Source organism: Ostrea edulis, chromosome 1 (genome assembly GCF_947568905.1).
Source record: "Ostrea edulis chromosome 1, xbOstEdul1.1, whole genome shotgun sequence".
In the NCBI taxonomy this organism is placed as follows: Eukaryota; Metazoa; Mollusca; class Bivalvia; order Ostreida; family Ostreidae; genus Ostrea; species Ostrea edulis.
In genome coordinates this window covers 18,899,515-18,914,846 of record NC_079164.1, presented here as the reverse complement: position 1 = coordinate 18,914,846, position 15,332 = coordinate 18,899,515, and the positions used below count along the sequence as shown (strand labels likewise).

The 15,332-nt window shown below is 33.4% G+C and overlaps 1 protein-coding gene across 1 annotated transcript; it reads right to left on the bottom strand.

The window, feature by feature from the left end:
* Positions 1–1,098: 1,098 nt before the first annotated feature.
* LOC125663504 (N-acetylglucosaminyl-phosphatidylinositol de-N-acetylase-like) lies at positions 1,099–15,203 on the bottom strand. Its single transcript, XM_048895766.2, has 7 exons — positions 14,875–15,203; positions 11,159–11,258; positions 10,615–10,705; positions 9,021–9,088; positions 6,904–6,935; positions 4,814–4,944; positions 1,099–4,137 (listed from the first exon to the last, which is right to left on the bottom strand). The coding sequence occupies exons 1-7, from the start codon at positions 15,125–15,127 to the stop codon at positions 3,937–3,939; spliced, it is 876 nt and encodes a 291-aa protein (XP_048751723.2). The 5' UTR covers positions 15,128–15,203; the 3' UTR covers positions 1,099–3,936.
* Between the last annotated feature and the right edge of the window lie 129 nt (positions 15,204–15,332).

The following is a 15,332-nucleotide window of genomic DNA, read 5'->3' as shown; positions in this document are numbered from 1 at the left end:
TACATTGACCCTGGTTTTAGTTAAATATTGAGTGTTTAAGGTCACAACACATTACATTGTATATGGAGATATGCACAACTTCCCGAGAACTAATGTAAGCTACCGTAACATTCATGAAGCAGTTTTGCCATTATTTGTATATAGGAAACCCTTTTTGTTACGCACTGATCACTTTTCACTTGCCTGGTTGAAAAACGTAGAAGAGCCGAAAGGAGTAGTTTCCAGGTGGATTTCTTGCTTGGATACGTATGACTATCAAACAAAACAGGAAACGAAGACGTACTGCATCCAAATACGGACGCCCTGTCTAGAGCACCACACAGAAAATGTAAAAGAGAAGACCGTCGTCAGTGTATACTGAAAACAAGAGAGACCAGCCTGTTTGCATGGTTAAGGTTAACAAAGACACTAATGATAAAAAAAAAATTCTCCAAAAGAGCAACATTTTGGAAGCAAAGTCGCTAGGGTATTTTTGGAGTCAAACTGGATCGAACAGTGGGACCATGAACTTCACACTAATGACGAAAACACTGTATGCATCCTCCCTACACATACATAACAGTACAGAGAACCGATCCTGAAATGAGCAAGTCCGAGAAACTTTATTGCAATGATGGGACAGACTTAGGCAATTGATGATATATTGTATACAATATGGAAAGATTTCAAAAATCAGACACATATTATGCGGGATACAAGGAATTTGCGCAGTTATTGGACTCTTAAGGTTAAATAAGAATGATTAAAATTGAAATACTCCATTTACCAAGTTTTAAACCACCCAAGCACAAGTCAGACTGTTTCGGCCAAAATAAAAGTTTCCTCAATGAATTGATTTCTTGTAAAAATAACATTGGGTTCAGGTCACAACTCATCTGATCACCATCAGATTTAACATGTCAATATGACCTTAAGTGCCTGGCTCCATCATCTTGACCTGGACAGACTTTGTTATATCAGTATACGTGTGGGCTATCTTGTTTGTAAACTGACCTTCACCCAAATCAAAGCATGGCTTGGTTGCAAAACCATGGACTGAAAAGGTAAAACATGATACAAACCATTGACAATTGCTTTATAAAAATATAAAAACGAGAATTGTGATTTAAAAATTTATTGATATAAACTTTGCAAGACTTAAATAATGCTATTAAATATACGGTGGTCTCTACTGAAAGACAATATCAATTACTGATGAACATGCACTACACTATTAGCAGGTAGCCATCCAATGTATCCTCCACCACGCAGAATATGGAAATGATATGTCGTGTACATTATCACAGAATAAATATACCTTTGTATGTATAATTAGTTAAATAATCACTGGAACACATGTAAGTACAATGTACTAGAATCTGAAATTACAGGACCATTTAAAATGAATACCTTTTCTTGCTGAACTGTATCAAAATGGAATGAAAAACACATTATTCAATGCGACCTTTCTGACTTGATGAAATTAAGGACTAGAAAAAATTGTATACCAATAAAAATGCTGAAAATAATACAATAATCTATTCAAAAAATGTATCATTTATTTTGAATACTATCCAGTTCTGACTACACGTATTAATTCATTAGTGGCATAGGGTGGCATATGGTGGAATAGTTTTATCGGAAAAGCAATATGTATACAAAAACACATACACAACTTATAATATCAATAATAATGTACTGTAAAATAAATTTAATGTATCCAAGCACCCACAATCAGTTATAAAAACACACAACACTTCACCAGCTAAACAATAAGGAATAAAAAATATTGCACTAATATAAACATTTTATAAGGAATAAATATCTAGATTGTTTGCATTATGGGAATTATAAAGTATGGGTAATTTGTATAAAGGTGTCCACAAAGAGAAGGGGGTAGGTGGGTGATTTTAATCATTGCTGCACTAAATATCATTTCCAGTCTTGTATCAATTATTATGCAGAATACTTAGTCATTGAGAAATAACGATTGCTGTAAAGTAATGATCATACTGCGTACTGTACATTGTGAATTTTGGGTATACACTGTTTGACAAACGTACTGTCTGTCCTGATTTTGTGTCACTTTTGTCAAGCAAAACATTAGTCCTTTTTGACTGCTCGTGTCCAAAGAGTTGACCACTGTATGATTGAAAATGACATGTCCATCCTAGATTTTGCTGACAGTCACTCGAAATGTAAATTTCAATCATTACACGATACAAGTGATTTGATTCTTTTAAGTGTTGAAACATAAGTGACTTAAAAAACTTAAAATACTGAAAATGAGCAAGAGTTGCACCTGGATAGACAATACTGAGGCATCTAAGACAGTTGGAAGTAAAAGAAATTCCTTAATGGAGTCAGACACAACACATTCAGGCGGGATAACAGATTCACGCAGTCAAACAACAAGTACATTATAAAATGCTGCCTGACATTTTACTAGATTTACATATCCAATATTTTTGTCTTTGATATCTGTACAAATTGTAATGATAGCCATTTCCTTATGAATGTGTTGAAGAGTGAACAATGAGTATCATGATATGGTACATTTATCTTTAACGCCCGGGAATTCTGATAGGACTAAAAGTAGAATGTAAAATAATAAATTTTTGAAAGTACATGAGCTTGGGCATGAATTGCAATACTTTACTTAAGGTCGGTATAATTTTCATGAAGCGCCATCAGGCTTCATGAATTATATGTATACCAGCATAAAGCCTTGCAGCTCATACCCTCATGTATTTTCAAAAATGAAATCTATTTCTAAAGTAAAACCAATATTTATGAGGAAAAAAAAACTATGAAGTACATTTTTTCTGTCACTGTCAACTCCTAAACATTCTGATTTAAAATATAGCACACAAGTATTTCTTTGAAAAAATTCCCCTCACAGAACATGCCTATCTTCTTTCCAGTTGTACATTAAAAATAAATTTTCATCACAGTTCAACAGAATTTTTACCCAAACCTACCTTTTCACAAAATTTGAGACAAATTTAATTACGAATAAATGAACATCTACATGTATGATAACAGCCTTTCAGAGCCTCCATAAAACTCAAATTTTCCAAGCGTAAAAAAAATATACATGTACTAAATCTGCAGTCACTCAATAAAAGAGATCATATTCATTTCAAAAAAAAAAAAAAAAAAAAAAAAAAAAAAAATTGTCACTCATGTTTACAATCATTTGGAGAACATACTATCAAAGGGAGACAATTTCTAAATTCTACTAAAATTTAGTTAAAATATCAACTTTAGTGAACGTTCTTCTTTTAGAAATCAGTGCAGCTTTGGACAAATAAAATATTACTATCACTTAAGTCCACTGAAAAGATAAGTCTGTGGAATGAATATAAAGTTTGTGTTCTATGGAAGAAAAGTGTGTAATGAATGTTGATTTTCTGCCAAATTACTTTAAATGGCAGCAAAACATCATGTATAAGAAGCCATAATTTTATGTCATTTTGATAAGTAACAAAATGAGAAAATAACAAACGAGTTGCATCCGGATTCTTGTAAAAATACACCTAACTTTAAAACAAAGGCACAACAGTCAATTTTAGTGGGTATAAACAGTAAGACAGGCTTATAACGAACACACTTAAAGTGAATTCACGCTTATTATTACCCGTATGAGAGGAAATAATGAAACTTTTATTGGATAGAACAAAGTTCTGTTATAATGAACTGTTTTTCACTAGACCTAGGGGTTCGCTATAAGTTCTGTTATAATGAACTGTTTTTCACTAGACCTAGGGGTTCACTAAAGTTCTGTTATAATGAACTGTTTTTCACTAGACCTAGGGGTTCGCTATAACCATGTTTTACTGCAGAGCCTTTATCATAGTCCTTTGATTTTTTTCATAAAGAAAATCATCAACCATACATAAGATAGCTGTAACCCCCCCCCCCCCCCCCCCCCCCCCCCTCCAGCCCCTTGGTTTCTCAGCGTTTTCTTCTCTTTGATTTGGGAGTCCCGTTCTCTTTGGTTTGTTGTACCTTTGGTTGGTACTCCTCCTCTGTGTCTAACACACACACTTCCTGAGGGAGAATTTCCTCCAGTGTGTTCATCAACATGTATCTGGAGAAGACAATATACAGAGCCCTGAACCATACAAACTGGCTCCAGTGATTCAACATGGCCCACTGAAATCAGAAAAAGAAACCAACATTAGTCGAACCCTGGCAGTGTACAAACTTAGTAAAAAATGTATCAAGTGAGTACTGTATGTACAATTCTGAGAATGTGCAATGTACATGTCTGATATTGGAGGCGAGATCAATTGATGTCGGATAAAAATCTAAATTCAAATAGTTAGGGGGAGGGGGAGTAAAATTTTCCAGAAGTTTCCGTCATTGACTAAACTTAAGTGGAAAAAAAAAAGTAACTGTTAAAAAACACATAATAATAATAATACATTTTGATGAACATTTGATAGTTTTAATATACACTTTCATTTGTGAATAAGCAGTAGAAAAAGTATACAGTGTTATTTATACTCATGTTTTTACTTGTTAATCAATTAGTTTCAACATTCATCATATTTAGTTTTAAGGGGGATGGGAGGGGGTGGGACTTGGTGAAAACTATGATTAACATTTAATTCCTACCAATTTGTGATTCTTTTTCTTGTGTTAGTTATATTAACACTCAAAGCTTAAACATGACTGATTAATAAAAGTTTATCTTAAATTACACAATTTTGTTTTCTATCATACAGAACATCATAAATTCATGAGCTTAAAACCCAACAATTCTAGTCCATTTCTGGTTTATGATTGTTTACCTGTACTTCTACAATGAAATTCAAAGTCTACTTGCCCATCCTTTCAGTAATCCCCAAGGTGAAGCAACAGCCACATATTTGGATGTTAAGAGGGTCAAAGGAAGATCTAAAATCGAGACATATTTCCGAAGAATACCGGTACTTTGCAACTGGAATGCCCGCATATCTGGAAAATATGAATGACTGAATAATATTTCAACAGATTTAATCTCATTACAATGTTTGCCTATCTAACATATAAGAGGCTACAAAACTCACAAGAGCAGATACAATTTCCCATGCAAAACATCAAATCCCAATTACAGCCTCATTTGCTCATTAGGTCATGATGTGTACTAATTAGTATCTACACTACATAAGGGTACTTGCATATGAAGTTGACAAAGTGTACATTTTGTTGGTACCTGAGAGGACATTCAATCTTCAATACTTCTAAAAGATTTAACCCTCTTTTGACCCTCTGAATCTGGGGGTCGTTGTATGAACAGTCATCTACTTTATACTTTCATATTAATTTGACAAATCAAGATGATTTTTAAAGAATAGTCCAAAATATGCCCATGCAAGACCTTGTGGTCCCTGTGGCTCATGTTTTTCAAAAAATCCTAATCTTCTTTTATTTTATAGGGAAGCTTTCACACAAGTTTTTGTTTTTCTGATATAGAGGTTCATGAGGACATTTTCAAACACTTCACCATACCCTGTGTAATTTTTATCACCCACTTTGATTTATGTTCTCAGAAAGGGAAATATCTAATGAAGACTCTTCTTGTAAAGTTTCAATGCAATAAAAGAAATACAATTTACTCACTTATATTGAAGTCATTTATAATGAACTATTCATTATATTGAAAATAAATCCCCAGTAACATTATTCATATAGTGCAACATCGGATTACATATTGAACTTTGAATATAATGAATAATTCATGTAGGTCCCCTGAATTTCAATATACCCAGAGTGGACTGTATTATTCAACTACATGTATATGATTGCAACCTTGACCTAAAAACAAACTAAGATTCATTCTTACTTGATAGAGACTCCTAATGTGAAGTTTTATTACCTGGGCTCATACAGTATTATAAAGATACAAAGATAAAGGCCTTCACTTCTGACCCCAAACAATAAGATTGATCATTTTGCTGTATAGCAGTACACTTCATGTGAAGTTTCATTATAAGCTAAAGCACTTGACACATCCTTGATATGATGGTCCTGGGGTTGAGGTAGTTTAAAAAAAAAAATCCCATCCTATTTTGACTACCATATCCCCCCCCATCCCCCACCCCGGGGAGCATGGGTCATTATTACTACTTCATGGCCCTTGATCTTAGCACAATGGTTCTAGAGAAGTACTGCCCGGTAGTGATTTAAAATGTGTTAAAAAAACTGAAAAGATTTTGATCAGAATAGCTAGCTTAGATGAGCTAAAAACACTACAGGGGGTCACTCTTTTGTTATAGAGATTCTTCATGTGAAGTCTATTGCTAGATCTCAGAAGTATTGACATTTTATAACCAAGGTATTAAAAACAGACCAACGAACACACACACAAATTAGTATATTGAAATGGGTTGACAAAATAGGAAGAATGATAATTTTTAAAAGAGTACCAATAGAAAAACTATATAAGAAGAATACTTTCAATGTATTTGTCTACCACATGTACTATTAGCATACTTGATTCTAACAATTTGGTGTACTCGGGTTAACTGGCGATATACATGACTGTGAGCCGGAATTGGGCATGCATCCCGGAATTGGGCATGCATCCCGCCGAGTAAGCTGATTGAGCCGGAAAATTTTGATAGAAGGCTGCTTCAAGCTGGCGTCCTTGGAGACAGTAGTATCGAGAGTTGCTTATTCTAAGAATAATGTTTTTAATTTTACACTGGTGAAATAAACACGATTTGTAAATATGTTGGTCATTTCTATGCGGAATAATGTTTATACAATAGAAGGTCAACATTTTCATTACTGTACTGTAGTCGGGTCACTTGATTCTTGGCGTGTCACCAGGTATACCCGACTTAGTTTGATTCGGCCATACTTTATCAGAATCAAGTATGCTATATAAGAAGTGTAATACTAGAGGAAATACAAAATAAGGCAAAAACTTACTGTTAGGAAGAATTCTTTTGTTACTTAAACTCCTGCAATAAAGAGGGAATGTTATTGCATTTCTAACAAAAAGAAATGTGTGATACACATATATCATATCAATTGTATATAATTACAAGGTCTGACTCAGTTGTTTTGCTACTGCCAACATATTATAGACCTTTTATGAACTATAATATCAGCACAAGAGGCATCTAATACATGTCAATTCGAGTTGGTTGTTTGCAAAAAAATTAAATTGTCAGCTTGAAAAAACAATAAGATGTAATGTATGAAACCTAAGAAAACATACAATAAAAGACACAAGAGATCTGGATGGACACAGGGTTGAGTAGGGGGTTAAGTATCAGGAACTCAGCTTGGTAATGAGGGTATAAATAAAAAGAGGCCCATGGGTTCTAATGGTCACCTGAGTATCATATGATGAAAATCATATATTAGAAGTGTTTTATGGTGCAGCAATGCCTATTTCTTTAAATGTCTCTCCAAAACTATGTTATGCCATAGACAAGTGGCTATTTTTCAATAACCTTGATTGATATTGGCCAAAGGATCATGGTTCAAGGTCACAACACAGTTTGTTCACAATCATCTAAATATGAGGCTCTATTGTCTCTTAATTAATTGTAAAGTTATGCTAGAAATTGTTAATTAAGTCTACTACTTTCCACATCTTAAAGTCATGACCCAGAGGTCTGATAAATGATTTTAATTACTTTTCCCCAAAGATTTTGACCTTAACCATATGACCTTGATTCAGGATCATGACATTACCAGCTAGCAGCCTTCATGCCAACTATCACTGTCTAATTTTTCAATGACAACATTTAAGGACTTGAACATTTATTCTAACATTGTCATAGATTAATTTGATCATGTTTAAATGACCTTGGTTCAGGAATGTAACATACTGTGTGGTCATAAGCAACCTTTGTGCAAAGCATGATTTTCTTATATATCTCCATTACAAAGTTGCGCCCATCCTCACAATATCAGGGGTCCTGAGTAAGTGAGTGTACTCTAGACAGCCACGAGTGAACGCAGGACTCCTGGCATTGTGAGGATGAGGTGTGGCTCATAAAAAATATTTCTAGACCTTAGCCAAAATGACTTTGGCTCAGGATCATGACATTGTCTGTTCATAAACAAACATTTTGCCAATATGAGCCACTTATGTGTCTACAATTATTTGGTATAAACAAACACATGAATTTCTAAAAACAAATTTACTAGTGACTTGACCTTGGTTCAACTTCAGGGTCATGACACATCTGGTTGAGAATCTCTGTTACAATTATGACCCAGACACAAAGCAGGATTAAGGAATAAAGTATGACAGACAAAAAGAAAATGTTATATTTTTTTTTCATATCCAAACTTTATTTCAAGGTAACAAACTATGCACCTAATTGTTTGCTAGATGAAGATTTTATGAGATTTAATGCATTTCACTATTTGATTTAAATAGCCATATCTTGGTGCTTGAAGCTGACTTGGGGGTCTTGAATTTCACAATTCTGGTAGATTGTGCTCAGTATAATTATGCACTCAGTTCATGTGCTAGATGCTGCACAGCAAATAAGCAGATTTCATAAATATTTCATACATTTTCACTATATGAGCCACAGAGCTGTTATACTCTAGCACCTAAGATCCTGGCACAGGCCATATAATTTCACAATTCAAATTTATCAATTTGGTAGCTTTCATCCTAATGCAGCAGTGCCTGAGAAATAAAAGATTAGTTTCTGTTGGCCTAAGCATGATTTACAATAGAATGATTATTTGCTGAATTAATTTTTATTACCAATTACTATTCGATTTATACTTACTGAAGAGCCTCACTGATTGAAATGCTTACTGAAGAGCCTCAGATTGAAATGTGATTCGATTTATACTTACTGAAGAGCCTCACTGACTGAAATGTGATTCGATTTATACTTACTGAAGAGCCTCACTGATTGAAATGTGATTCGATTTATACTTACTGAAGAGCCTCACTGACTGAAATGTGATTCGATTTATACTTACTGAAGAGCCTCACTGATTGAAATGTGATTCGATTTATACTTACTGAAGAGCCTCACTGACTGAAATGTGATTCGATTTATACTTACTGAAGAGCCTCACTGACTGAAATGTGATTGCTATGTCCACTTACACCGTAACTATCAAATGTGATGACCTAAAACAGAAGAAATATGTTTACAATATTATACATGTAGTTCTAAGTGATCTTTATCTTCACAATATCAAGGGGATTTTTCAAACAATTCCTTATATATGAAGCATCAACAAATATTTACATTTTCAATGATTTTGCGTTTTATATCTTTACAAATGGCATTTCCTTATGAACATGCCTCAGTTGCAATGCACATATAAATACAGAACTATTTGATAGATATAGTACGTCTATTTAACAGCTGGAAATACTGACAGAAATGAAAGTAGAATGTAAATATTAAGTACATGTATGAAGTATACAGATATGAAGTATTGCAATCATACCCTCATTTATTTTCAAAAAAATGAAATTTTCTTCGTAACTAAACAATCTTATTCAATGAACACCAATCTCATACATAGAGAGAGATCTAGGCTAAAAAATTCTAATTTGGCTCCAATTCTGACCATTATAATAAATTTGCCATTGATACACCAATCTTAATCGAACAATAATTTTTGCAGTGAATCACATGATGCATGACATCATAAATGCATGGATTTCCCACCATTTTCATTGAAAGAACCTAAACATAATATTTTCAAATTTCAACCCCTATGTGGATTAAGGAGGTCTACATGAACTACATAGTCATGATGGCTGACTTACTTTTATAAATGGATGAAAATATAACTAGGAAAAATTACCTATGTTGTCCCTTCCATTTTCCATAGTTTTTAAAAAAACATTTTAGGGATCAACTTCAAAGTGGAAAATTAAGAGCTATGGTACATAACAGTCACCTATATGTGCTTCACCCAAGGAACAGTGTTTTGAACATATGATAGTAAATTAAACTTACCAACATACCAAATATCAAAGGCCTATGTCAAAAGACAAAAAAGTTAAGGTTTGGACAAACAAAATGCCCCCCAAATTCTATTATTTGACCTTTACATAAAAGATCAAGGTCATCAAAATGGCATGTGAGACACTGTCTTATCATGGTATACCCACATACCAAATATCAAATGCCTATGTCAAAAGACAAAAAAGTTCTGGCCCGGACAAACTTTGTATGAGAAGCAGACGAAGAAGCGGATAAAGAATTCACACTAAAACAATATGTCTCCCTTCTGGGAAGGGGAGATATGAATATCAGCAATATTTGTCTATTCCTTTTCAATATAAATCCCTAGCTGAGTAGCTCAGTAGGTTAGTGTGTCGACAGCTGAACTGTAGATCACGGGTTCAAGTCCAGCAGGGGTTTGAAATTTTCTTCTCTACTAAGACTAAATAAAATCAATTTGAAAGTATCCTACACTTTTCATTCACATCAAATTCTCTGGTGTAGCAGTCTTCCTTAAAAAAGTATGGGCCACAAGTGTTGATGATAAGATTGATACAATACAAGTTAATCTTTACATATCTTTCCTTTGTAAATATATGAATGCAATACAGATACAGGTAAGAAACAAATGCACCACTGTACTGCGGCTATATCAAGCCTAAAGTAAACTGTGATTAATCACATGACATCATACCAAGTGGGGCTGTAAGTAGTACATAACTGGCAAGATAATTTTCTCAACATCTCTTGTTTTCCACGGGTGTGCAGGATGATCTTGCAAGTCACTACAACAGAAAAGTTCAAGTACATGCAGTGACAATTAAATAACATCATTAGTGCATACCATTTGGGGAGCCCTGTATTGAATATGCAGGGAGTCTTTAGTAATCACTTTGTGTGTTTGTTCTTCTGTCTGTCAACACTTACTGTGATGCTATATATATCTCTGTTCAACCTAAAATGCTAATTTTGACCTATGTTGTATGATATAATGTAACTTGGTGCAGTTTACACTCTAAAATCCGCAGTCGCCTTTGGTGGCAACCCATTACAATGCAATTCTCTTTTGAACCAATAAAGTATATCCAAGCATTTCACAAACACAACTAATTGTAAAAAAGTATTTCAGCTTAAAATCTTACTGATTTCACATGTAAACATAGTAAACTGCTTACGATGTTAATTCACAACTTCTTAATCAACAACTTTAAAACTTTTCAAAAACATTAACATTTTACCTGTGGTTAAACAAATGGACATTTCTTAATGGAACGCCTAAAGCTGTACAACTGCTGAATAACTCCAGTGATCGGGTTTTTCCCAGACCATAGTAATTTCCTAAAAACACAAAACAGTATATATATATATATATATATATATATATATATATATATATACATACATATGAACTAATCAATACCAAATGTGACTCCAATACAGTGGAGCCTTGGTAATCGGGACGCCATTAATTGGGATGCTTCACTTTCTGGACGATTTTTCTGGGGAACAGAATTTTTAGATATTATTTTGCATTGTCAATCCAGAAATTTGCGTTCCGGATCCAGACAGTTATTTTTTTTAAGTTAAAATGCATTAAAGTAGCAATATTCCATTATCACCTGCATATGGTGTTTATATCTCTCAGCTGATTCAATACGCAAGAACTTGTTCTGCGTATGATCGGTTTTTACATCAAGGCAGCCTTTTGACAAACAAGTTGATGTTACATGGGTTTCAAGAGTCTTGTTTAAAGTCAGCATTTTGGAAATTTTAAGGTCATCAAAATGTTCTAGTTTGCCGATACAACCTATCTTTGGGTCAAATGCTGCCCGACGTGTTTCATACCGATTTTTGCTGTTCTTGCCACACTGATTTTGACTACAGATTACTCCATTTACCTGATCAAAATATAGGATTCACAGCAGTTGTGACCGGTCGACAGGGGATGCTTACTCCTCTAAGGCACCTGATCCCACCTCTGGTATAAATCCAGAGGTCCGTGTTTGCCCATCTCTCTATTTAGTATTTCTTGTAAGAGTTATGAGATTGATCACTGTTCGTTATCTTCACCTTTCGTTGAACTGCTATACATACATGTATCAGATGTACTCATTCGTAAATTGACATTGGTTTATTCATGCAATCAAAAGAGCCATGCATATTATCATTAGATTCTGGATTTTATACTCTTGATTGAAGTGAAATATATGTGCATGCACATGCAGTAAATTTTCAATGTACAAAATACCACACATGTAGAATGTGCATGTACCTTCTTGTAGAGAATTATTGTTTTAGAATTTTTAAACTTTTGGTAGATGTGAGAAAATTACCATTTTAATGAGAATGACAATTTTTGTATGCACCCATAATTTGGGTTTTGCCTGAGTTTTGTTCAGGTATTGTCATGTCAAACTAATAAGTGTGCATGGCTAAATCAAAATGGTAGTACTTTGTAAAACCGAGCTTCGATGATTTTTGTCTCCCCTGAGATTGGGCTGGATAACTATAGAATATAAAATATAAACTCTGGCAGATAGAATTTATGATGACTGTTTTGACAGCCTGCCAAACCCATGAATCCTGGCGGATGAAGATGACCCAACTTCTTTAAGAAGTAAAAGTGTGATGCAATGTGTGAAGTGTAAGTGATTATGTAAGTATATGCAAATACACTGTACATATATATAACAAGTTGAAGATTGTCGATGAAATATATTTCTGTTGGTATTATACATAAAATTTGTAGATCTAAACACTGTTGAAAATAGTGCCCCCGTAAATAAATATGAATAATAAAACAACCAAACAAGCAATCAAACTTTAAAACACAATGTGACATCCATTGTATATAACTTGTAATATCTATTTTGTAAGGATATTTCAATGAGGGAAATTCAAATCACTATCAATGATAGATAGATAGTTAATGTTAGATAAAAAATATTTTGATGGAGAAGGCAAATCTGTATAATCATGATCTGTCCAACATCGCAATTTGTCAAGAAGCTAAATTTTCAAATGTTTGAAATATATAAATCGAATGAATAATTCTGGTTAATATGACTTTATATCAATATTAGATCGGGATCAAGATAACAGAAATCAATGAGCAGCGAATGAGAGCATAAATTTTCCTCCACTGAAATGAATAAAATGGGCTATTGATGGATGAAGATTCATCAATTTGATTTACTGGTACATGTATATTTGCACTATCATCTGACACCAATAAGCAATTGCAATGTAGTCAAACAGACTACATGTATATACTTATGATAAGGTCAAATAAAATAATGTGTGGGTCTGGTTACATTTCCTTGAAAAATAGGGTAGGTAGGTGTTTCATTTTATTTTTTTTAATGATAGATTTTAGATGGAAACACAATATTCCTTTACTATCACTTCTTTGCATACCATTTATGTATGGTGTGATAAATGTATATACACCTATCAAAATTAGTAGGGATCATCCTAGTTTTGACAATTCTTCTAGATATATTTCAAATAAAAAAATTAACACAGAAATAAGAAATCAGTGCATGTGCCAAAATCATGTTTTTGAACATGAAAGTAGGAAATGATATTTAAACCAGAGTACTGTTTTCAAGCCCTTCCAAGTTTCCAACTTTTTCAAAAATAAGGAGGGTAATCGCTCAGTATATTTAAACAACCTGAAATTTGCACTATTGTTTATGTAAGCAGTCTTTAGTTCTAATGTTAGATGGCCAGTAGTAAGTGTTTACAGCTTAGCATTTTAGTGGTATCTATATATATCAATTGGCTATGATGAACTTACAGTCAAGCTTCTCCTGAAGGAAAACAGGTCAAAAACCTAAATAGTGCCAGTGGTATATATTATGCACCCCTTCTCATAAAAGAAAATCTTGAAAAAAGTGCATTATATTCGGTAAAATACAGTTAGTATGTATAGGTCCCTGCTGTAACTGATTTTGGAAATAGTCAAAATAAAGTTTAGTGTTGGGGGTAAAAACTAGGGACGATCGGGTAACAAGAACCCCACATATTTTTTTATTTGGCCTAATTAAAAATCCCCAGGGTTCTTTAGAATTCTTTGTCATACTATATATACAAGTTTGCTCTTGTGTCAAAACCCTGTGGTAGGACCCACCCTTAAATTTAATAACCCACTTTCTTTGCAGTACTTTTAAATTGCAGAATCCCACTAAACTGTGTTATTCATTTTCATTAATAAATTGCTATTTTGCAACAAAGATTTAATAGTTCTCCATGTAATTTTATATAGATCTGTTATTAGGTTTATCATGTATATGAAATAAACAGGTCCAGCACAATCTCTTGATTTAACTATATATATATAGCTTTATAAAGCTATTTGAAATAGCTTGATTTAGCTATTTCAAATCTTTTATCAAATTAATTTCCAAAAGCATAAAAACTGAATTTCACAGAGTGAACATGTTTCATCCTTGAAGCCTGTACATCACATTGTAAATGAAAATAATTCTTAACCTACGTCCTTTAGGAAGAATTTTAATTCACAATCGCCAAATGTTTAGGATTAATAAGATATAAGATAACTTATCCAATCTTCCAAAAAGAATAATTTAAGTCCATGAGGATCAGCAGAATAATGGTTACGTATTGTAAAGTCATCATACTTTTCTATGCTTCAATGCACACAGGGTAGTGGACAGTCAACAACACAAAAGAAATTCTTTTCTCATGAAAAATCTTAGTTCAAAGTATTACTTTAACACATTCAAAAATTATTATGCAACTTTTTAGCTATACCATAGTCGGTTTAAGAGCTCTCAGTCTGTAGAGCTCGTGTTATTTGTTGATACTTGTACACAGTAGAGACTGAATAAAATTTACTTACTTACCAAGTGGCAATTACTGTAAGAAATTCTATCTAAAATAGCTTAATCAAATAGCTTTATAAAGCTGTATAGCTAAATCATATACATACCATTAGAAAGACACAAAACGTGAACAAAGTGTCCCGAATTTACAAATGACTGGATGGTTGGTGAGAAGAACATGCATTCATCATCTGGATGTGCAGTGATGATCAAAACTTTCTGGACGGATATTGGGACTTTTGGTGTTATTGACAAGTTTTTAAGAAATCCAACAAACATATAAAGAATCAGAGATAAAATCGCGTAATAAACTGCAGTAGTGTATGAATAATCTTTGATCAATCTCCAAAAAGCCTCCATCGCGTCGTCAACATCCCTTCAATGAAGGCTTCATCCCATAATAAAATATATTATGGGTAAAGCTGGATGAGTTCCGAAAGCATTTCAACTATCGTAAATCGATCATTAGTTCATGCTGTGGTCATTATTAAAAACGTAGATAATCTACATTCTGATATTATTAGGCCTATTGTTTATTAACACAACGACGTACAATAAAATGAAA